Source organism: Equus caballus, chromosome 8, assembly GCF_041296265.1.
Source record: "Equus caballus isolate H_3958 breed thoroughbred chromosome 8, TB-T2T, whole genome shotgun sequence".
In the NCBI taxonomy this organism is placed as follows: Eukaryota; Metazoa; Chordata; class Mammalia; order Perissodactyla; family Equidae; genus Equus; species Equus caballus.
In genome coordinates this window covers 51,686,198-51,710,731 of record NC_091691.1, presented here as the reverse complement: position 1 = coordinate 51,710,731, position 24,534 = coordinate 51,686,198, and the positions used below count along the sequence as shown (strand labels likewise).

The window sequence follows — 24,534 nt, the reverse complement described above, 5'->3', positions numbered from 1 at the left end:
GGCCGCACGATGGCCACCGGGCCCAGGAGGAACTTTTCTCAGGAAAGTAAAGCTCGGGTTGCCGCAAGCTCGAGAGAGGCCAGGGCCGGCGGCAGCGCAGGAACCCGGCGGCGGCGGCCGTAGGCCCGGGAAGGAGGCGGTGAGGGCGGTGCGCGGCCGAAAGGGGGCGGCGGCGCGCGGCGTCACGTGGCCGGGGCGGGGCCTCCGCTCGCCCGCTGCTGCTGCCGCCGCCGCAGCCGCCGCCGCCGCCGCCGCGTCCCATTCATGAGGGCCGCCCGGCTCGGCTGCGGCCCAGGCGGCTCCCGAGGCAGCGGCGGCGGCGGACGCCCGGGCCCCGCGCGCGCCCCCGGCCGGCCCCGCCCCCGGCCGCCCGCGCGCGCTCGCCCTCCCCGGCCGGCCCCGGCCACCGCCGTCCGGCCGCCGCCTCCCCTCGGCCGCCCGCGGGCGCCGGCGCGGGCCGGGAGCCGAGCCGCCGCAGGTAAGCGGGCGCCGCGCCGGTGTCGGCGGCGGCGTGTCTCTGCGCTCGCGGGGGGCGGGGGTCTCCAGCTTGGGGGTCGCGGTGCTGCCCTGGGGGGGCCGAGGCGCCCCCTGCCCGTGCCCCCGCCGCCGCCGTCACGTCGACGCGGCCCCGGCCAGCGCCGCGGCGGGCGGGCTCGGGCGGGGGTACATGGGGAGGAGGTGCAGAGGGACAAATTCGGCGCGCCCGCCGCGCCCGCGCCGAGGTCCCTCCCCGTCCCCCTCCTCCCCGGGTTTCTGGCGTGGAGGTGGAGCTGCGGCCGGTCCCCGCGAGGAGAGCGCCGCCCGAGGCCGCGTCCCCAGCGCGCCCGGCGGCCGGGGGAGGGGCGCCCGGCGGTGAGCGCGTCGCCGCGAGCGCTGTGGGGTCGCCGCTCTGCCCCCGGCGGTCGGTTGTCCGGAGTCTCCGCTTCCCAGTGTAGACCCGGTCCTGAGCGTGAGTAGTTCTCTTCTCAGTTTCCCCCTGGCAGAGACTGGTTGGTGTGGAGCGTGTGGAGATGCCGTCTACACCGAGGGCTTCTCTCTCAACTCTGAGCCTCGGCGGGTCACCATGTTCTCCACGCGCCTGAGCAAATTAAGACTCTTCTCGTTGAAAATGTGGGATGACGTTTTGGAGGCATACTTATGAAAAACAGGAGCAGAAAGATCACCCTTCCTTTCAGAAGGTGCCGGATCTCTGGATATTTGGAAATACTCTGAAGGATTATTTAAGCCGCTGGACTAATTTTAAATGCACATTTGGGGGTTAGTTTTCCAAGCCCCCCCCCCCCTTTTTTTTTTAATTGAAAATGAGTCTTGTCTTGCTGTCAAGTCAGGCTCCGTTGAAGCTGTCGCCCAGTAGCGATGCTTAGTAAAACTTGGCCTGGCTAGTTCATAGTATTTTGACGATACAGTCAGTTTTGAAATATATTTTGAAATATTTACAAATTATTTAGTGGCCTATGATGGTTTATATGTTGATGGTTTGATATTGATTGTTCTCAGTGGCTTAAGAATGAAAAGTGTGGCAAGTGATGCTGAGATGGGAGTGGCAGAGCCCACAACAAGGTGCAGGGGAAGGATTTTGGTGACTTAGCCTTTCGTGGGCTGGTCCCCTAGTGCAGCATCCTCACTTTGCTTGGTCCCCTAGTACAGCATCCTTGCTTTGCCTGGTCCTGTAGTGCAGCATCCTCACTTTGCTTCGTCCCCTAGTACAGCATCCTCACTTTGCCTGGTCCCCTAGTGCAGCATCCTCATTTTACTTGATCCCCTAGTGCAGCATCCTCGCTTTGCCTGGTCTGCTAGTGCTGCATCCTTACTGTCAACCTCAGGCCATACTCAGAGTATAAAAAAGCACAGCCTAAGGCCAGCGTGAAAGAACATTGGACACTATCGGTGGCTTCGTCTCTCCAATTAAATGTGCAGTTGATTGTGGTATGTCAGACTGAAGTATCTCCATGCCCAAATGTTGATAGAGAGGGCCACAGAATGCCAGAAATGAAACGATAGGTTCTGTTTTAATATTTGATGGCATAGTTGAGAACCAACAGAGAGGCTTTATGTTTAAGAGGAACTGGAAATGGGAGCATTTGAAAACCCTTGAACACTATAGTAAAGCCACTGTTGAGAAGCAAATAATAGGGTCAGCTGCGGCTTTGTGTCCTTTATTGTACGTTCTTGTAGCAATAAAGGTACTCATGGGCCCTGTATTGTAATTTTTGGTTTACTGACTGGACTGTCTCCTATACTAGACTCAGAGTCCTTGAAAGCCAGACTCTGGGAGCTGCTTGGTACCAAACACAGAGCTGGTTTTGCGAAGAGCCTCCCCAGAGGTCTGTTGAATAATGGTGGGAAGCAGCAAGCAGTGTGTCCTTACCTGTAACCTGAGAGTCCCTGGCACTTCCTGAATGAGTTCACTCAGCTTTCCTGAATTGTGAGGTTTGGATGGATAATCCTGGCAGTGCCACGTGTTAGAGGTGGTAAAAGGTTAAATTAAGCTGATGAGCATTGCAGTGAACGTTTTGCAATGTTTAGTTTAAATATTAGTAGTTAAAGTATAGCTTGGTTCTCTGTGTCAATAGCTATTTGCTCTGAGTGGGCTTCTTGGTATACATGTATCCTCATATCTGGCATCACAGTAACGCTTAGCTGGAAGCTTTGTTTGTTAGATTAGGTAGATTCGGCTACCTCCCTTAGGTGCTTAGCAACCTAAGTCAGGAAGTTTTTCTTTAATTTAAATCCTTTCCTTTTTGATCTGACCCCAGTGGCTGTCACTCTGCATGTGTGTGTGCATATTGACTTGCCCATCAATCTCTGGGCAGTGGTTCACGACCTTGATTTTGAAAGCGTGTTTTTATCTGTTTTATTTCCTTCATTTATAAGTAGGTGGTTATACCTCTGGCTGAGCTCCAGAGTCTTCTATCTATTTGTCGTCTTCATGATGAAACAACTCAAAAGTTGATAAGCAGAACCTCCAGTTGTAAAAATCCTATATAAATTATGTCTTATTAAAACTTTGAAGATATTTGTTACAGGCTGGAACAGTAAGCTTTATGGGTTTATCTTAGTAATAAGGCATTTGAATGAGAAGTTGGCTTGGTGACTTTGCTAGCAATTAGCTTTATTTTTGGAATCCACCTCCCCTGCTGTCAACTTGAGTCTTTATTTTATAAAACACGCTATTACTAACACTAAACACTTTACATGTGTATGGTCCTCTACTCTTCAAGGCAAATGTGCAGGGAAAGTTGCTCACCCCCCGGATCCAGGTGAAGCAGCTGTGAATCTCTGAGAGTCAGTGGCAACCTGTGTGTGGTGGGACCACTCCAGCCTCTGCTGTCCTCACCTTGGGCCATTTTGCTCCTGATTGACAGCAGAAAGCTTGGCCTAGATGGTCTGCCCCTGCTCTAAAATCCTGTGACTGGATGATTCTGCTCTAAATTTTCATTCTATCAAGAGGGAAGGAGAAGAAAAAAAAGAATCCGTTAGAGATAAACGGTGCTGCAATGCAAGATAAAGCCCTTAATGTGACTTTTGGAATTAGAATGATGATAAAGTATACATTTTTTTCTTATTTGATGCACTGACTGCAATTTAGGTTCTTTTTCCTCTGAAGACTTTGAATGCTAAATTTCAGTGATCCTATTTGTTAGTTTAGATTGGTGTTAAAATTGTTACTAAGCAGTGAAGAAAGGAGCCAGAATTCATTTAACTTGTAAAGGGTAACAATATGGTTACAGTATCAGCTTCTTTTCCTACCTTGGTTTCATCTCGGCGCAAAGAGGATATGGCTGAAAGGCAAGGTGGTTTATATGATTGTTAGGAATGGGATCTTTTAAAGTTATTTTTAGATTATTTAGGTCAAATATATCATTTGAGAGACTACATAACTGTATTAGAAAAGAGGGAGTGGCTCCTAGAAAGTGATCTTTTAAAAATCCATTTGGAATGTGGTACCTATTTTTGTAATCTTTGAATTTAGAACTTTATTATGTGGTGTTTATATCTATCTGTAGTGCCGTATATTTTCAGCATGAACTATGCAAATTAGGTTTTTCTACGTTTTTTGGAGGAGAAACATTGGTTGACAGGAAAAAACACCTTGTGATGTTCGGGTAGCTGGTAGATTGCTTTTATCTGACTTTTTGGTGTATTTGAACAGTTTAGAAAGTGTTTACTTCTGGAGTTAATTTTATGAACAGTAACTGAGGTTATTGCCTTCATTTCATTTCATAGCCTTATTTACTTTTTGTACCAATTCCCCTATCTTAATTGCAATGTTTAGTAATATGTATATTTGAACATAAAAATTCAAATTCTTTTTTCAACGAGGCAGAGTATAAATAAAATTTAAAGTGATTTATGAATTCTAAGTTGGTTTCAACTCCTAGCATCTTTTGTATCTTTCCTGTTCAAGAATCTACAACGATCCAGTCTCACCTGTTTTAGCAAATCTAAATTTCCCATCTCAGTTTCCTCAATTCCGTTTTCTCCCTACTGTCTCCACCTGCTCCACAGATTTAATCCTTTTCTTTAGTACTCACTTCTCTTGATTAGCTTCAGCTGTAGAAAGCACGCCCCTTTGCATGTATTGATATTGTGTTATTTTGTGTTCTCTGTGATATTTTGTGTTTGCTGTCCAGTGGCTATCCTCTAGCTGTTAATCAGTATTAGAGTAAATAATTCTTGTCTCCTCAGGTTTCAGACATTCCCTGCAGCCTGTGGGCAATGGCAGTGTGCCTCCTTTGCTTTCTGTAAATGTTGAACGAAGAGGAGGAGTAGGGGAGAGATGGAGAGTGCTGAGTGGAAGTAATAAGAAGCTAGCCCTAAACGTTTGTCAGATTCTAGTAGAGGAAGTAGGATTTGAGGAGTGGAAGAATGAACGTTTAAACCTGGGCGCCTTTGGAGTATGGTAATGAGGAGAGAGGATCTGTTGATGTTAAAGTAGCTCTCAAGGGGAAAGCGAGGAAGGGACCTTCCTAGGGTGATGTCCAGAAGAGCTCCAGTGGAGTGTGGAGACCTGACATTTGCAGTGCACTGGAAATTTTTTGAAGGTCTGATATGCTCTCCCTTTGTTTTAATTTTTAACTTTTTGGATCACTCATTAATTTAGTTGAAATTTTAAGTAACGTTATGGGGGTGTAAAGGGACACAGAATTGAAAAGCTTAAGGAACATGATTAAAGACACTAATATTTCACAGAGACGGTGTACCAGTATCGAGGTTTAAAAATTATTTAGTTTTGGTGGTTATAACTATGTAAGTAGACAAACAGGAGAAGCTAAGGATGGGGAAAGCATCCTTCAGAAACTCTCAGGTTGGAACTAGTGATTTTACTGCAAGAAAAAAGATAGGCATATGGTACCAAGTAACTTCTTTAGTGACTGACTTTCTGCATTGGCCTATTTCTGAAATATAATGGAAGGGATAACTGATGTAAACATCTGTTTTTAAATCTTTAGTGAGATGTCTTTTATACAAAGAAAGTATCATAATTATAAACTAAAAGTTTATTGGTTAATCTGGAATTGAAACCTACCTGAAAGACTTTTTTATGCCTCTGAATAGACAGTGGGATTGTACAATGGTTCTACTGTTTTTGTATTTCTATTGTGATTGTACAATGATTGTACCAGGATGGTTCTAATCTGTTCAGTCATTTCGATATGACATTTATTGCTCCTGGCAAGATAGATGTCTCCAGCCAAATGAGAGAGGTGGTCTTTAACTCATTCTAAAATAGAGGTGTTCAGAGTGTGAAGAGCCCTTAAAAGGTTTTGGGGGGGCCAGCCCCGTGGCCGAGTGGTTAAGTTCGTGCCCTCCGCTTCGATGGCCCAGGGTTTCGCAGGTTTGGATCCTGGGCACGGACATGGCACTGCTCATCTAGCCATGCTGAGGTGGCGTCCCACATAGCACAACTAGAAGGACCCACAACTAAAAATATACAACTGCGTACTGGGGGACTTTGGGGAGAAAAAAGAAAAATAAAAATCTTTAGAAAAAAAAAGATGTTTGACATAATCTGTTCAATATGTAGTCATCTGATAATTTGATTACAGTCATGCGTCACTCACAGTCGGGATATGCTCTGAGAAATGTGTTGTTCCTCAGTTTCGTCCTTGTGCAAACATCAATAGAGTGTACTAACACAAACCTGGAATAGTATAGCCTACTGCACACCATTATAATCTTATGGGACCATCATATATGTGGTCCGTTGTTGACCAAAACGTTGTTATGCTGCCTATGACTGTATATGGTTTTGTATTGTTATCAATTATGAGCCAGCAAAACCACCAGATAGTTCATGTGACTTAAGAACTCTGAATTGGCACTCCTTGACTTGTGGTGCGGTGTTTTTCCGCAATAGTTGAGTCTATAAATTTGTGATCCTTGTAAAGTGATGTCCCTTTCTTCTGAACCAACGTAAGTCAAGGAATGTTTGGGCTTATGGAAGAACCATCGGGAATATACTTTTTGTTTGCTTTGGGGTGCTAAGCGGAATTATTTTTTTCTTTGTAAAACATTCAAAAGCTTCTGCCAACTTATTATGTTTCTTTGAAATCTCTTAACATTTTTGGATGAATAATAGGTACCTGTTTGACATTATAGCCATAATCTACTTACATGTGAACTATACAGAAACAGAACTTATTTAGGGAACTATCACTTAAGAGAAAGAGCTCTCTGTTTTATAACTTAAAATGTGTATTAAACAAATGCTTTATAAGAAAGGACTAATCGGTTGTTCTAGGATTTCTAACTGGCTCAACCAGTTCAAAATAACTTGTCCAAGTAACATTATTTGAGAAGTAAAACTTTGGAATTTTGGGGTCCTTAATATCTACTCTACCCGCTCAGACTCTTAATCTATAAAATATTGCTGTTGCCTACTTTTGAGGAACCCTGAGTTGTTTCCGGAGGTGTTTAATGTTTGTAAAAGGTCGTCATTATTATTATAGTTACATAATTGAACACCTTCTTTGGGCTAGGTATTGTGCTTTATATAAATTCTCTCAAGAGTCACAACAACCCTGCAAGGTAGAGAGAAAAGCCCTATTTTCTAGGGGAAGACACTGAGGCTGAAAGAGATTTGCCAAAGGCATGCAACTGTGTGGTGGCATTGACCTCGCTCCATTGCTGCCACTCCTGTGCCACCACACTGCCCAAGGACTGTAAGAATTCTTGTGCATCTGTTTCACGTTTCTAAATCAGTTTTAGGGTTTTGTTTTGATTTTACTAGGTAGAACTGGAGAACTTATTCTTAATATCAGCATCTGTAAACTGCCGATAGAAGGATAGCACCTGCTATATAGGAGCCTTGAGTTTCTCTGAGTAACTTATATATGCAAAACCAACTGTGCCAGGGAGAGAAATACCAGCCAAGAAGGTGGTGGAGGTGATTTGGCCCCAGCACGCCTGCTTGGTGCCCTCTCTGGAGTGAATGAAGCTGATGTTCCTCACCTGCCTTCCACAGTACCAGCAGGTCACTGGGCTGAGTCGGGATGCGTGTTTAAAACAGGGCCACTAAACTCGAGCTAAGTGTTGCTGTCAGTGTCAGCCTGAGAAGAAGGTGATTGTGTTTGTTGTTGGGAAGGAGAAATGGACTCAGACTGTTTGAGACATGGTATGTCAGTAACTAACACCATACCTTCTTCAAGGATCTTCACTGGTAATTTTGACTTTCCTGATTGGAGAAGTGTGCTCTGTAACCCCTGGGTTACATGGGACTGGACTGTGTGTAGGAGCATTGAGTTAGCCATTTCAGAGTTGGATGGCGCTTCTGATCTCTTCGCCGTGCAGGAACCCTTATCCATTACATTGTGAGGAGCCGACTGAAACCCCTAATGTGGCTGAGTACATGAGTTTCAGTTTCTGAACAGATTTGTTTTTTTGAACTGGTGCTTCACTATATCGTTTGACTCACTTGATTACTACATCTGTGGACAAGATCCTCTCTAATGAAGTTTTAATGGTATATTTTACTTACTATAGTTGAATAAATGAACGACTTGGTATTTATCAACTCTTCAATACAGAAGAACCTTTCATTAAACAGAAATACATTCATAGACCTTAGGAACTCCCAAATTCATAGGTACACTTTTGGTATATAGTTTACACAGTTGTCTCTCCTGTAACCTGGAGATAAAGTACCTGCCAATGGGCTGGTTCTGAGGATTAGATGAGGTTGTGTGTTAGACCAGAGCCACCAGCCGCCTAGAGGTCCAGGGGCAGGCAGCAGCTCAGGAGCTCTGACCAGACAAGAGACGCCAGTGTCGAGAGTCACATGGGCGAAGGGCAAGCAGGCGAATAGAACATCCCTCTTGCCCTGAAGGAGCTTGTAGTCTTGTAGGGGAATTAAGTAAGTCTACTTCTATATAAAGCAGAATTTTATGAAACTGGGGTAAGGAAGGATTGAGAAGGGAGCCCTGCGTGAGTGGTTGAAAGTGAATCAAACTTAGAGCTTCCGTGCTTATATTTTTAGCATGAGAATACAATGTTTAGCTGAAAGGTGTTTATGTCTCAAATTTTAAAAAAAGGTTGCTTGGGGCTGGCCCAGTGGTGCAGTAGTTAAGTTTGCACGTTCAACTTCAGCAGCCCAGGGTTTGTGGGTTCAGATCCCAGGCATGGACCTGTGCACCGCTTAGCAAGCCAGGCTGTGGTTGGCATCCCACATATAAAGTAGAGGAAGATGGGCACGGATGTTAGCTCAGGGCCAGTCTTCCTCAGCAAAAAGGAGGATTGGTGGCAGATGTTAGCTCGGGGCTAATCTGCCTCAAAAAAAAAAAAACGGGTTGCTTCATGTACTTGCTTAAAATTTCTTCCTTGACCTAGAACTTTTTATAGTATCAAAATAGAAAATATACTTTTATAAGTTAGCAATTTTTTATATAACTCTCATGCACTGCATATGTTTATAAATTTAAGGCTTGTGATTTTTGCCATCATCTCATCTCTGGCTGTATGAATTTTGTTTGTCCAGGCCTACGGGAGAGCCTGGTCTTAGTATCTGGAAAGCAGAGCTGTTCTCTATACCTATTATATAGAGAGAGCAGGTGAATGCTTAACTAAAAGAAAAAAATTCTTTTGCCGACTAGTTCATAAAGTCTCTAAGTAACTAACATTTTTCTATAAACTCTAATTGATTTACATGAAAATTTCCTTAGACTAGAAAACTGCATGCAATTTTACTTTCTACTAGTTGAAAAATAGTAATATGCCTGTATTGTTTTGGTGGCTGTTTTTTTTTTTTTTTTTAATCTTCTGAACGTCATCCTTGTAAATGCTAGCTAAATCTTTTACAAATGTCCTTGCCCTAGTGTGGAAGAGGCCTTTTGTGTTAGGACATTTCCCTGCCCCAAATGAAGGAACTAGAAAACTTAATAGGAACTTTGGTATATTTAAATTTCCTGGTTTGTTTGTTTTGTCTTGTTAATGAGACATACCTAAAGCTCAGATGGACCACAGATGCTGATGCTGAGAGTTGGAAAAGAGCTTTTCCTAATTAAAAGCAAAACAAAACAAAAACCCCACAATGCTTATATTTGCTTGGTGTTTATTTTTTCTTTTCCCTAGTAGTTTTTGTTCCTTAAATATGATTCTTTTTCAAAAGGTGGTATCACATAATAGTTCTATTCATCTTTAAAAAACTAAAGTATATTACTTCTTATATAAAGTTTAAAAATACAGATAGTACGCTGAGGTATATAATGAAAAACACCAGTGTCTCCCTCACTGCTGCCTGCTGCTTCCAGAAGCAACTTTTTTGAACTCTTCTACTTGTTTCTTGTGGAATTTAACTCCACGTTTGCGTGCTTTTTCTTCTGTAGCTTGGTTTTCAATTTTAAAAATTCTCTTTGGATTTCCTACTGTGCAAGATGAGGATTCTTATATAATCCTCATGTACGTTTCCTTCTATCCTCCCAATATAATTGTATCATTTTTTATTTTCTCAATGTTCACTGTTTATATTTTCATGAGTAAATATTATTCAAAACCAAGCGTGTGCATTGATTTTATTTCTTCACCAATTCAAATTTTTGTTTTCTCCAGAGTTGTTTTGTTGGCTTACGTTTCTCAGTGTCAATCACAAATGTAGGCCCCCAATTTCTGACAGATCTACAAAACTCAGTGCAGTCAGCACCTCACCTGAATCCCGTTAATTCCTCACCTGTGTCAGCTCCCGTTTCCTAGACCTTTCTGTCTCTGTATCCTTCCTCATTTTGCTGGGTACATCCTTCTGTCGCTTCTTGAGAAAGGGTTCACAGGAGGTCAATTCTGTGAGACTACATATCTGGAAATTTCTTTATTCTAGCCTCATACTAAATGATAGACTGGCTATAAAATGCTAAAATTCCTTTAGAATTTTGAATTGTTACTTTTGAGAAATTTTTTTTTCCCCAAAGATTGGCACCTGGGCTAACATCTGTTGCCAATGTTCTTTTTTTTTTTCTTCTTCTTCTCCCGAAAGCCCCCCGGTACATAGTTGTGTATTCTAGTTGCCGGTGCTTCTGGCTCTGCTATGTGGGACACCCCCTCGGCATGGCCTGATGAGCAGTGCCATGTCTGCACCCAGGATCCGAACCAGCGAAACCCTGGGCTGCCAAAGCAGAGCAGGCAAACTTAACCACTCGGCCATGGGGCCGGCCACAAGAAATTGTTTTTTTTGAGAAGTTCCAAGCTTTGTAATTTCTGCGTTTCTCTGTCCCTCTCCTTCCCCCTCTTTCTATACTTTCCCCTTTTCCCAATTTTTTTTTATAGCACCTTTGCTTTATCTCTTTAAAGTCTCACCTCTTCCTTTCCCATCTCTTGGTGAAGTGCTTTCATTTGTGATTTGCAGTTTCAGTCCTGGACCATTCAGGGTCAGGGAGTGACTGGAGCACCTGGGAAATGCCCTCCTCACCTTGGTTCACTGGTCTTGTTTTGTATGCTCACACCTGGCTAGCAGGCAGCTATGTCACCAGTCTCTGCACATCAGAAGGGCATTAAAAACTCCCACAGACTGTAGGGGGTGCTTCTCAGGCCTGGCGAGGCTTCACCCCACAAGCAGAATCGCCTGCAGCTGTGTGTCCTTCTGACCAGTTCAGGCGGTGGCCAGCTCTGGGGTGCTGTACCTCTGATTGAGAGTGTGCTGTGTGTCCTGCCTGTGTAGCCATGCCCGCATGGCGATTTCTAAAATCTTTGCCCTTCAACCGCAGAGCCTTTAACATTGTTGGCATCTTTCTGTTGCTCCTGCCTTTGATGGAGTCCACAACCGTGCAGGTATCGCTCCATTTTTGTGCTGGGCGCTTGGTGGAAACTTTCAATTTGGAAAATCGTGTGTTTGACTTAGGGAAATTTTCTTGTAGTTGTCCTGTTTCTTTGACATACCTCCACCAATGTGGGCTTCTGTTTTGAGCACTTCCTTATTTTCTGGTCCTCTTTTTTTTCTCCATCCATTTTTCGTCTTTCAAAAACTTGATCTCTTTCATTTCCTTTAACTGTTCTCTTTGTGAGTTACCCCTTTTACATTTCTCTACTGTTAATGTTAGTGAGTATATTAGTTTGCTCAGGCTGCTGTAACAAAGTACCACAAACTTGGTGGCTTAAGCAATGGGAATGTATTGTCTCACAGTTCTGGAGATTAAAGTCTGAGATTCAGGTGTCAGCAGTTGGTTCCATCTGGGGCTATGAGGGAGAACCTGTCCAGGCCTCTCTCCTGGCTTCTGGTGGTGGGCTGGCAGTCTTACCCTTGCTTGGCTTGTAGACGCAGCACCCTGATCTCTGCCTTCACGTTCACATGGCGTTCTCCCTGTGTGTGTGTGTCATCTCTTTGTCCAAATTTTCCCTTTTTATAAGGAAACCAGTCATGTTGATTTAAGGCCCACCCTAATGACCTCATGTTAACTTGATTACATCTGTAAAGATCTTTTTTTCCAAATAAAGTCACGTTCTGAGGAATTGAGGGTTAGAATGTCACCTTACCGTTTTGGGGGACCATAGTTCAGTCATAACAGTGAGTTTCAAGGGGGAATAAAGATAAAGTGTGTGACACCCTCTGTGTTTAACAGAATGTCTAGTTATTGTAATATTTTTAAAGATGCTTTTAGTCACCTCTGTCTTCACTGAAGATCAGAAAGCAACTCTTAGGAAGTAATTTTTAGATTACAGCTGGAGATTTTTGTTCAGACTTGTGTGACTACTAAAATTTCTGCTGGTTTCCTGAATGTTTAAGATCAGTGTCTGAGTCACCTCATTTTCTGTTCTTGCTTTGTTTCTAAAGTAACTTGAAGGTTGGCAAAAGGACTAAAGAAAGAACAGCGGTGGTGTCTTGTGAGAAAGTAAATCCTAGCTGTATCATGGCATGGTTCCCTGAACATCATCAGCCAGGTTCCCATGCTCCGTCTTCTGTGTTAATTATCCTCTATTTCTTTTTCAGATATGAGCCTTCGTGGAGTTTAAGTTCTCATACATTTTCTTGTTTTTGGATCCCCAGTCCCTTTACTTAAAGTTGTCCGCTCCTGTCCTGCCTCTCTTACTCTCTGGCAGCGTCACCCTCTTTAATTTACGTCATAATTGTTATCCTAGTCGAGAATTTTATTTTTCATTTGTTGTCTCTCTCCCTCTGTTGGAATCTAAGCACTATGAGGACAGGTACCTCTTCATCCAAGTTCACTGCTTGATCCCAGCTTTCAGAATAGAATAGTGCCTGGTACATCAGAGTAGACACTGCTTTTGAACAGATCAGTGAGTGAACCAGGTTTTATTCTCCGGCCTTCCAAATGTTGCTTCACTGACTTACTGATGCTCATGGGAGTTCTCTTTTGTTGAAGTAGAGTGTGCGGGTCAGCTTGTAATAACACACTTGTGCAGCCTTACCTTGTGTTTGCTTTGCAAAGCTACATAAAACTAGGACACAACTCAAACTGGGGTGATGGGTGGCACTGAAAGCGGCAGTGCACTTGGTGACAGTCGCTGTCTCCACAGCTTCTCCCTTTATCCACCCCAATGTTCTCCCAGAGCTGGGAAAGGGAGGTCTGCCTCCTAACGGTTCTGAAAATTCCCCTGGGGTCCCAGTGGGCACTGCGCAAAATAAAGCAGCGCATGAATTCGAGCTTATTTTAATTGGCGTTAGTGGAAGACTCTCACCCGTCTCCACAGCCTCTCCCCGCTTTCCCAGGACCCTCTGCAGACACCGGCATGGGGTGCCTGGAGTTGGGAGCAGGATCTCTGCATGGCTGCACAGGAGTTCACATCCCTGCTTCTCAGCCTCGTGGTCACCAGGTTCTATTTAACTGAGACAGGTAGACCCAGGCAGTTCCAAAGAGAAGAGTGGAGAAGTGGTGAATCTGTGCTTACTGATCGAAAAGACTTCCCTCTGGGAAACTGGGAGACTGCATTCCTGAGAGTTAAATGCAAGAGAGATTGTAGGTGTTTGAAAAAACTGTGTGTGTCATGGAAACTGAGGAATTCTCCTGGTCACTTTTATGACATCAGTTAAGTAAACTGATGGATAGTCCTTGTTTTTTTCCTCTTGTATCTTTTTTTTTAATTGGTGTTCTACTAGTAATCAGGGAAGATCTTTCTCTCTACCTGCAGGAGTCATTAAAAGATGATTGACGCAGTATGTGAGGTTGGTGAAATTGTTAATGCAGCAGAAGTCACCTTCTAACTAGAATTGTGGCATTGTCTTGGTTTCATCATAGCACACTAGAGGGTTACAAACACAGTGGCTTGGCATTCTTTTGATGTCCTGAAGGTGATTGCTGTAGCTTTGATCTCACTAATATTCCTTTGAATTTCAGTTAGTTTAGAAAAATACGTGCCTTCAAAAATGGAGTGTACAGATTCATGAAGTGTTGAAGCTGACAGCTCTTATGCAAAAGTTTACAGCCAGCTTTGGAGTTCCTAGAAGGTTTAGAGAACTTGATGTCGGTGACAAAGTCTCTCTAAAACCTCATGATGCTTTCTGTGTGTGGTAAGGAGGAGTGGGGAATGGAGTGTGGTTCTGTTGTTTGGGATATGTATATGATATTTGATAGATAGTTATATACCATACGTATTGTCTTGGAATGTGAGCAAATAGTCATTTCCTTCCTGCAGCCTCACAGTGCCTATTGAGATGGGGGTGATGGATGATGATAATTAATGGACAATTTTCAGGATGAAAAATATTACTGTTTAACAGATGAGACACATTATTTAGTAAGTCTAAAGTTTACCCTTAGGATCTAATAACCTCAAGTTCTTCAGTTTTGCTGTCATTACAGATGGATAATAAGGAGGCTGTGATGCTGCACCCCTCCTCACCCCAGAAAGAATGATATGGATCATATGGATAATAAGTACTGTTTGTACTCCTATAAAAAAAATGTAACTGTAAGGGAATATGACTAAAAACTTATGCTTTCAGGGGCTGGCCCTGTGGCATAGAGCTTAAGTTCGCACTCTCTGCTTCAGGGCCCGGAGTTTCGCTGGTTCGGATCCTGGGCACAGACCTAGTGCCACTCATTAAATCATGCTGTGGTGGCATCCCACATAAAACAGAGGAAGATAGGCACAGATGTGAGCTCAACGACAATCTTCCTCAAGCGAAAAGAGGAAGATTGGGGCCAGCCCTGTGACCAAGTGACTAAGTTCTTGTGCTCCGCTTCAGCAGCCCAGGATTTTGCTGGTTCAGATCCTGGGCGAGGACCTAGCACCGCTCATCAAGCCATGCTGAGATGGTGTTCCCACATGCCACTACTAGAAGGACTTATAGCTAGAACATACAACTATGTACTGGGGGGCTTTGGGGAGAAGAAGCAAAAAAAAGGAAGATTGACAACAGATTAGCTCAGGGCCAGTCTTCCTCAAAAAAAAAGTTAATTATAAAAGCCCAAAAAACTTATGCATTCTAGTGTACATTGCCCACTGTAGTGGCAATATATGCATTTTAATGATACTGTCATTTTTGAAAACATTTTGACATGCCCGTTCCATTTTTAAATTGCTTTCAGAGTCTCAAAATATATCATTTTATGCTCAGTAGTGGAAGATCTTTATCCTTAAAGATAGATTAGGCTTTTGGAAATAGGCAGAAGTCATTCAGAGCAACATCTGGTGGATCATGTATGACAAAGAGATGAATCATGTCTATTTTTGTATTGTTTGTGTTGTGACCATATAGTAATGATACTGATGTTTATCCTGTGTAGCACCTAAATTTAATTTAAAGACAGTTCTTTCAGAAAAAAAGTACTAACAACATCCTAGACAGTGGCATATCAATGGACTTGGTTTATTGTAGCCTTCAGAGGTCATTAATTTAAAAGACATTTGTGAGACCCCAGCCAGAACAGTCATATAAATACAGGGCCACATACCATCTGTCTAAACCAGTGGTTCCCAATTGGAGGAAATTTTGTGCCCAGGGGGCACTCAGAAATGACTGGAGACATTTTTGATTGTCACCACTGGGAAGGATGAAGCTGGCATCTGGAGGTGGGAGGCTGTCATGCTACCCCCCTCCTTGCCCCAGAAAGAATGATATGACCCCAATGTCACTATGCCAAGGCTGAGAAGGTTTGTTCTAAACTATTAACGGGGTCCAGTCACCCACATGGCTTGGCCAGGATTGCCCCCAGTGGCCTTTTCCCAGCAGTGTCCTGTCCGGAGAGCCTGAGCATAGCACGGATCTGCTAGGGGAGCACAGGGTGCAGGTCTGGGGGCACTTTGGCTTGTGCTTCCCTCCTGTGCCCTTAGCTAAATTAATTGTTTTCACAAAACATCCCTAGGGTCTGAAAAGAAGAAACACAAGCACTGTCATTGTGTTTTGGGTTTGTGATATACAGGGTCTGCTAAAGGCTGCACTGGTGCCTGGCCTATAGTAGGCCTGTAGTATGCTATGGCATATAGTAGGCGCTGGCAAATGTTTGTTAAATGAACGTTTCCATAGCATTGTCCTTCCGGAATGAACAATCGGCATGCATTTATATTCATTCTATACTATTTCATTTTAAGAGTTGTTATATGATGTGTAAGACTAGATTGAGCGTGTTTTTATCTACTTTGACTGGGAAGTAATTTAATTTTCCAGTACCTGTGTGTTCTCATCTTTCAAACAGCAATTTAGATTGGAATCAGGGGTTCTTTCCTTGGGGTCCACATTATCAGTCATAGAGGAGTTCCTGCAGCTCCTCAAACAACAGAATTACATGCGTGGTTGTGTGGGTCAAAACGTATACTGCTGGTGTGCACGTTTTCTGTAAAGAGGGTATATTTGAGAGCTTAGTTGGGTTCTCAAAAATGAGAATGACACAGACTCTCATTGGACTATATATTCTCTAAGGTTACTTCTAGGTCTGTTTAGAAGCTTAGTTTAGGAATTTGAGGTCAGAAGTGGATTTGTTTTGGTCTAATGTAACTGTTTTGACTTGGGGGAAGCTCTCTGTTGTGCGTAGATAAACATAAAATGAAATTTACACATTATATTCTGTTGAAGGGTCATTGCTTTAGGATCACCATGCTCATGTTGAAAACCAGGTTGTAGGAAATACTTAATTGCTTTCTTTTTAGTAGAGCCAAATGCTCAGAAAACTTTAGTTAATGTCTTATTGTTTTATCTAGAGGCACGTAGAAATTATCTAGAAATTCATTTTTTAGACGAGAAAATTGAGGCCTAGTGGATATACAGTGACTTAGCTAGTTAGTAACAGTGTAGGAATAGAAGACAGTGATATTTATAGTTAACAATAAATATATTCTCATTTCTAGCTTTGGGCTAGACATTGCCCATTGAAGCAAGTATTGAGATTGCTTCAAGTTTCAATTACGGTTTCAGTGCATTTTTTTGGTGTGGTAAAACACATAAAATTTGCTATTTTAACTGTTTTGAAGTATACAATTTAGTGGCATTAATTACATTTGCAGTGTTATACAACCATCACTACTATCTGCAAAATTTCTCGCCACCCAAACAGAAACTCTGACCATTAATTCCCATCCCCCTCCCCAGCCCCTAGTAACCTCTAATCTTCCTGTCTCTAAGAATTTGCCTAGTGTAGATATTTCATTTAAGTAGAATCATACAATATTAGTCTTTTTATATCTGGCTAGTTTCATTTAATATAACATTTTTAAAGTTCACCTATGTTGTGGCTTATATCAGAACTTCATTCCTTTTTATGGCTTTATAATATTCCATTGTGTGTCTATACTACATTTAGTTTATCCATTTGTCTGTCTGTTGATGGACCTTTGGATTGTTTCCACCTTTTGGCTGTTGTGAATAATACTGTCATGAACGTTGGTGTACAAGTATCTTTTGATTCCCTGTTTTCAGTTCTTTTGGATATGCATCTAGGAATGGAATTGCCGGATCAAAGGGTAATTCTGTGTTTAGCTTTTTTGAGGAACTGCCAAACTGCTTTCCACAGTGGCTGCGCTATTTTATATTCTCACCAGGTTTCAATTGCACAAAAATTTCCATTTTTCTACATCCTCACCAACACTTATTTTCCTTTTCTTTTGTATTGTAGCCATCCTGGCGGATCTAAAGTGGTATCTCACCATCGTTTTGATTTTTTTTCCCTAAAGATTAATGATGTTGAATATCTTTTCATGTACTTATTGGCCATGGGCCTTTTGCCTCTATTTTAACTGGGTTGTCTTTTTGTTGTTGAATTGTAGGAGTTTGTTATATATTCTGGGTATTAAATTCCTATTAGATATATGATTTGCAAATATTTTCTCCCATTCTGTAGGTTGTCTTTCCACTTTCTTGATGATGCCCTTTGATGTGAAAAGAAGTTTTTAATTTTGATGAGATCTAATTTACTTTTTTCTCTTGTTACTCACGCTTCTGGTGTCATATCTAAGAATCATTTGTCAAATCCAAGATCATAGAGATTTATTCCTATGTTTTCTTCTAAGAGTTTTATGACTGTAGCTCTTATATTTAGGTCCTTGATCCATTTTGAGTTGATTTTTTTATATGTAGCGGTCCAGCTTCATTCTTCGGTATCCGAAAATCCAGTTGTCTCAGCACCGTCTGTTGAAGAGACTATTCTTTGCCCATTGAATGGACTTGGCACCCTGGTCAAAAATCAGTTGGCTATAGATGTTTGGGTTTGTTTCTGGACTTTCAATTCTGTTCCGTTGGTCTGTATGTATCTTTATTGCCAATACCACACTGTTTTCATTATTGTAGCTTTGTAATGGATTTTCAAGTCAGGAAATTTGTTCTTTCTTCTTTTTTCAAGATTATTTTTGCCCCTTACAATTCCATATAAATTTGAGGCTTGACTTTCCATTTCTGCAAAAAAAGGCTGTTTGGATTTTGAGAGGGATTGCATTGAATCTGTAGATTATTTTGGGTACTATTGACATCTTAACAATATTAAGTCTTCATATCTGTGAACATGGGATGTCTCTCTCTTTCCTTAGATCGTTTTAAATTTCAGCAATGTTTTGTAATTTTAAATATGCAAGTTTTCACTTCTTTGGTTAAATTTATTCCTAGATATTTTATTCCTTTAGATTCCCTTTATAATATTTGCGATTTTAAAAATACCTAGCACGTTACATCTGAGTTCCAACTTAAGTACCAAGTCCTAGAAGATACTGTGGAAGACATCTTGAGGTTTGCAACTGGGTGGATTAGGGCTTGAACCTGGCTTTAACACTTCTAAAAATTAGCTGGTGATCTTGGATATAGCACATAATCTCTGTGAGCCTCTGTGTCTTCATCTGTAAAATATAAGGATAAAGCAAATCTTTCACAGAAGTTTTTTAGATCAGAGATAATATATGCAAAGGACTCCAGGGTGTGATTTGTGTGATTCAGAGTTAAGTACTGGATAAATAATGCTAGGCTGCCAGTAATGTGTTTTCTTCTATGGTTTCAATATAAATATTGGCTTACCATACCATTTCTCATGAACGTTTAGCTTAAGTCACCTTTGTTTGCTTATTCTTCTTCACATCCAGAAGTTTTGTGATTAAAGTATACATGAAAAACTTGAGTAAAATTGGGGGCTGGCATAGTGATTAAGTTTGTGTGCTTCGCTTCAGTGGCCCAGGGTTCATGGGTTCAGATCCCAGGCGCCGACCTACATACCGCTCATCAAGCCATGCTGTGGCGGCATCCCACATGTAAAATAGAGGAAGATTGGCACAGATGTTAGTTCAGCAACAATCTTCCTCACCAAATAAATCAATAAATAAGTTGAGTAAAATTGATTTGTTGCAAAGGCTAATGATTTTTTGACAAACTAGATATCCTGTTCCTCCGAGAGCCTTATAAAGTATGTTGAGTCTGGAAGAAAAATAAATTTTAATAAAATGTCACACTTATTCTGCATTTCAGTGATGCTGTGTCCTTGGAAGAGGAGAACTTTTCTTCCAGTGTTGCTGCTTTCAAATACCTCTTTGCTTTCTTGGATCCTTTATGTGTCCCTACATTGCAAGGTTAAATTATAGACATTACAAGCATTTAACTTCTAAGAATACCAAAGCTGACTTAATGCTTTACCCTCAATGGAGAATGCAGCTACGCCTGCCACCTTAGAATTGCATTCATCGTTGTGTAATATAGCTGTTGTCATGTATAAATCTGGGTACCAATGCTAGAATTTTTCTCTTTTTCTTATATGTCTTAGGAGAACTTTAGATTGAAGTAGGCAGATTCAACTTTTGAAAGGCAATAATCTAAGATTCTGATTATTTTCATTTTAATTTAAATTTCAACAGTTAAATAAAATCTGCCACATTGTAAAAGTAAGTTCCTTAAGTTATCATTTTCAAAGGAATGTATTTTTGCTGCTCACTGTCTGAGCACAAATGAACCTGCCTACAAGAATATGAAATGCTGCATATTCTGATGGAGAGGGAAGGGTGATGGGGTTGCATTCAGGTTGAGAAACATGGAAGTTTGAAAAAGAAACAGAAATGGGAGAGCAAGATGACCACAGAAACAAAGCATGGTTGCGCGGTTCCTTGGGGGACCCATTTAATGCCATAAATCAATAATTTATTCTCTCACCCTCTGTCCTGTTAGGATGGCTCTTCCCAGCAGCACATGATGATTCTTAAAACAAGAATCCCAACTGCTGGGGTGGTATTTTCTTTATGCTTGCTGATATGATAGCAGGCAAGTGGTAGATTAAACATCACAGTGAGTTAAAAGCAAAGGCTCTGGAGTCAGACTGACGTTGATTTACGTCCTGGCTTCTGCACGTGGCAGCTGTAAGACGTGAGCAGATTCTCACTGTTGATAGTTATGTATATGGGGGGGTCAATTGTTTATGTCCTTCATACATTTATCTCTTGAGACTCTAGTGTATTTATTGTTTTTTGTATGAATTTATATATGATAGAATTTTTACTTTTTCCTTAAGAAACTACATATCTGAGAGATTATTGCTAAATTCCTGATTTCTAAGTACTTAACATACCTTAGCAGTTCATTTACATAGATGGAGGAAGGGGGCAAGAGGGAGAGTACTAGCTAATTACTACTATCTTTAAAATAAAAAAATTGTAATTGTTTGAAAGAGGTGAAATCACAGCAAGAAAATAATTAAAACGATTGTCACCACTGTTTCAAGTGGTCAGGAAAATCTTTAGTTAGAAATGTGCAGAACCAGCTGTAGAAGGGAAATTCCTCTTGAGTTAATTCCTTAAGTGTTACTGATATCGTCACTTCTTGCTCACCTTCATTTATTATTTGTTGTTTTCTTTGGCAAGATTTAAGCCATCTCACTTTTTGACTTGGAGTGGAGAATCCCCACACTATGCTTCCTCAGGTAACTTCTTGGCCTCGCTCACTGTTGTGATACACTGATGTGCTCCTGTTGGTTGTGAGTTTATAGCCAAGAATTTGTTTCTGAATAGATTAAAGCACCACACTTTGAACATTATTTACTATTTTAAAGTTTGACAATATGACTTGCATTTCCAAAGGATTTCTTGAGTGTAAGCAAAATGGGGGTGACATAGCCATCGTATAGGAAATTGTTATATACTTAGGGTGTCACCGTGGGGACAGGGCCATTGCCTACTGCTGTTCAGAGGGTGAAATGAGAGAAGAAAAGGCAGACATTTAAACAGAAGCAGTTGTGACTTAATCAGACATGGACATACACCCAGTGAGGCAGATGCCATGGGGGTTCTGAGTGGGCAGAGGATTTCCCACTTGTTTTGGTTTTATTCTGTTCGAAGTGTTCAGAATTTGTGACGCAAATCAGTCCATGATTCTTCTGATCCTTGATTGGGCTGTTTAGCTTTACTCTCTTAATAATCAGATATACTTAACTGCTACAGCCACAACTCTCAGGTTGTCTCTCTGGTCTCAGAATATTGGGTGAAAGCTTCAGGGGGGTGAGGCCTCAGGTTGTCACTCCCAAACTCCTTAAACAGGGATGTATACACAGGATATTCTAGGTCATACGGTAAATGTGATACATTTGCCCTTGAACTTGGTAGAAGAAAACTTTGACCAGTTAGTCATGTTTTTCATATTTAAAAATGGATTTTAAAGATAAAATGTAAGTCTTCAAGAGGATTATCTTTGGGAGAGTCACTTTTAGCTAGGCCTTCTGACCTCAGGACACTCTTCCTGTTTGTCCTTCTGTGTTCCTAGAAAGACGTGTTTGCATTTCATTATTCATCCATTCACAGTGCAAATGAAGTAGTACTAGCTGTCTTGTTTAGTTTGGGGATTGTGTGAGGATGTAAAGAAACACTGTAAGTTGAGTAAACTAGATAGGCGTGATCCAGTAAGCAGTTAAACTACAAATGTATGAGAAACGTCAGAGTGGTATCAAGAGGAATTTTCTCTTGGTTTTGAAGAAAGCATATCAGTCCCTTTTGGATTGTTTTCATAGGTAAACAATGAATTATAAGTAATTCTAGATATGGGAAGAAAAACTTATGCATTAGTATAGATGATAAGAGAACCATCTGGCTCATGGAAATCTGTTTCAGGTGGCTGTGGTTCTTTTGTGTGGGTCTCTTTGTCATGAGTGACCTTGAAAATGCAGAAATGCACTTGATTTAATTCCTCCACTATAGAATAATTATGGTGGAAATTATGAATTCTTTGTAATTGAGGCTTTAAAAAATATTTTCATTATTTTTTGCTAATCAAAGCTTTTTAGTTCTCTCATCTCTTCTTTGGTATTTCAGTAGAAATATGTTGCTATTCCACAGTTTGACCACTTGGGGGAGTAGATTATTTTCGTGTTTTGTGTTAAAATCAGAATATAACTTGTAGCATAAAGGTATTTCTTTTGAACCAGTTTAGCCCAACTTCAAATATGCAAATTTCAGGTTAGGAAGTTTTAAATAAATCCTTACATCTTCTTAAAAAGCCCTTTATAATACCTAGTCTCATATACTTATGTGATTAGTAGTGGAAAAAAACAAAGAAGGTATATATTTTACTAGCATTATCATCAGCTGTGGAATCTGAACAAGATTCTGACTCTCCTGACTAGCATTTTAGCTTTGTTTCCCTAAGCTAGACTTTTTCTTGAAAAATTTAAGTCTTGGAAAAAAGACTTCTAACTTCTACTTGTTTTTGTTTTTTTTAAAGATTATTGAAGATGCTATGCAAAAGTAAAAAGATGTTTTTCTCAATATTTAACCATTTATTCTTAGCCTATAGAGAAAAAGTTTGACTATAGACTAGCATTTTTCTTTAAAAAATCATATGGATGATTAAGAATTGTTGGTTGTGATTTTAGCTCTTACTGATCAAGTCCAAGAAGTGCTCCCACTCAAAGGATGGGCTGGGACCAGAACGTTGGGTACTAGCCTGGGGGTCAGGTGCTCTACAGGTCACCACAGGGGGAAGACAGAGGTGTGCACCCTGTGATGAAATAGATATTTGGAAGATGAGCTCACCCACTGGGTCCATGGTGCATACGTCTTTGCAGTCAGAACATTCTATGAGTCATCCATCCAAACAGTGAAACAATACCAAGACTAGCGGGAAACCAAAGTGGCTGGCCTGGAGCTTGCTTCTTGTGTAAGAGGCATTCCAGGCGAAGGTTGCCTGAACAGAGTTCATGCCCGCCAACCTCTGCCCTCCTGGACCTTGCCGCTCTTCCTCCCTCTTCCCTGTCAACCTCCGTCCCCCTTCCCCTAGCACTTCCTCTTGTGGTCTCAGCCTGGCTTCATGAAGAAACACCAAACCAGCATCAGGTGCCCACTGTTTGCTGACCTCTTTCTGGTCCTCAGTTTCGTCATATTTAAAATGGATAAGGTTTTCTTTTCCCTGTTTCTTCATCCCTCCTTCCACCCTCCTACTTACAGTTCCCCCCTTCTCCTGTCTTACCCCTGCATGTTTTCTCTTCTCTTCCAGGTTTTATTTCCCTTGCTTTTCCTTTTTCTACCCTTCCTCATCTTACATAGTTTCTCTTTAATCGCCTTTCTTGTTCTACTTGCTTCCTCTCTCCTCAACTCACTTCCGTTTCTCCCCACCCTCTCATTTCTTCTTCCATTTTTCCCATGGGCAGCACCCCAATACTGATTTTTTTTTTTACTGCCATCTGATACTGGGGATCTGGAACTGCAGTAGGACATGGAGGAAGAGGCTTAAATTTTTATGCATTGCATAATTAGACCAAAAATAATCGCTTCTCTTTTGAAAGGAGGAATTTGTGTACATGATGTATATTGAATTAGATTATGAATGCCTGTGGGCACTTCCGTGTACTCCAGGCTCATTGATATCTGGTAGTCTGGGCAGCAAGCAGTGTAACATATTGAATGCAAGGTAAATCTTCCCGTATCTAATTTTGGTGAAATTTATTTTCGGTTCTGCCATTTCACATTTTCGTTGTATGTATCTTGGTGGTATATTGCTGTGGTAAACATTACCAACTCCCTCTTACTTGATCACACATTTGGAAATTTTGTCATTTAGTGATGGTTAGAGGTAGAGAAAAAGGTTTAATAATGTGAACATCTCAACTAGCCTCATGGCTGAGTGGTTAAAGTTCCACGTGCTCCACTTCGGCGGCCCAGGTTCAGATTCCAGGTGGGAACCTGCTCTACTCATCAGCCATGCTGTGGAGGCATCCCACATACAAAATAGAGGAAGATTGGCACAAATGTTAGCTCAGAGCTAATCTTCCTCAAGCAAAAAATGAATGAATAAAAGATTATGTGAACATCATTAAATATGTAAGCATCAGCCAGTATATTGTTAATGAATTAACTAAATACTTTCATGGGATGATGAAGAATCCTGTCGTCTTCAGTTCTTCATTAGTAGAACTTTGGCTGAGTGTTCATCCCAACCCCCCCCCGCCACACACACACACTTCTCTTAAGATTGTCTCAAAACTCTAAAGTAGTGCGATCTGATTGAAATACAATGGGATCCACATATGTAATTTTAAATTTTCTAGTAACATTAAAAGGAAAAGAAAAAAGGAGGTAAATGAATTTTAAGAATATATCTTATTTAACTCAGTATATCCAAAATATTATCATTTCAACATGTAACCTATATATAAAAAATTATGAGAGATTATTTCACACTCTGTTTTCATTCTGTGTGTGTATTTTACG

General features: G+C 41.3%; 1 protein-coding gene across 5 annotated transcripts in view; it reads left to right on the top strand.

The window, feature by feature from the left end:
* Positions 1-24,534, top strand: part of LPIN2 (lipin 2) — a 91,078-nt gene that overhangs the window by 1,491 nt on the left and 65,053 nt on the right. The window contains exon 1 of one of the 5 annotated variants that reach the window (XM_023647552.2): positions 324-478. The exons of 1 other annotated variant lie outside the window; for it this stretch is intronic. Coding sequence is in view for 1 of the 4 variants with exons in the window: in XM_070220805.1 (XP_070076906.1) it covers positions 1,116-1,178 (63 nt within the window). In the remaining 3 variants the exon portion in view is untranslated. Of the gene's footprint in view, positions 1-323; positions 479-755; positions 1,258-24,534 lie in introns of those variants that run through there. 3 more of the 5 variants (XM_023647554.2, XM_070220806.1, XM_070220805.1) reach the window with 3 other exon arrangements.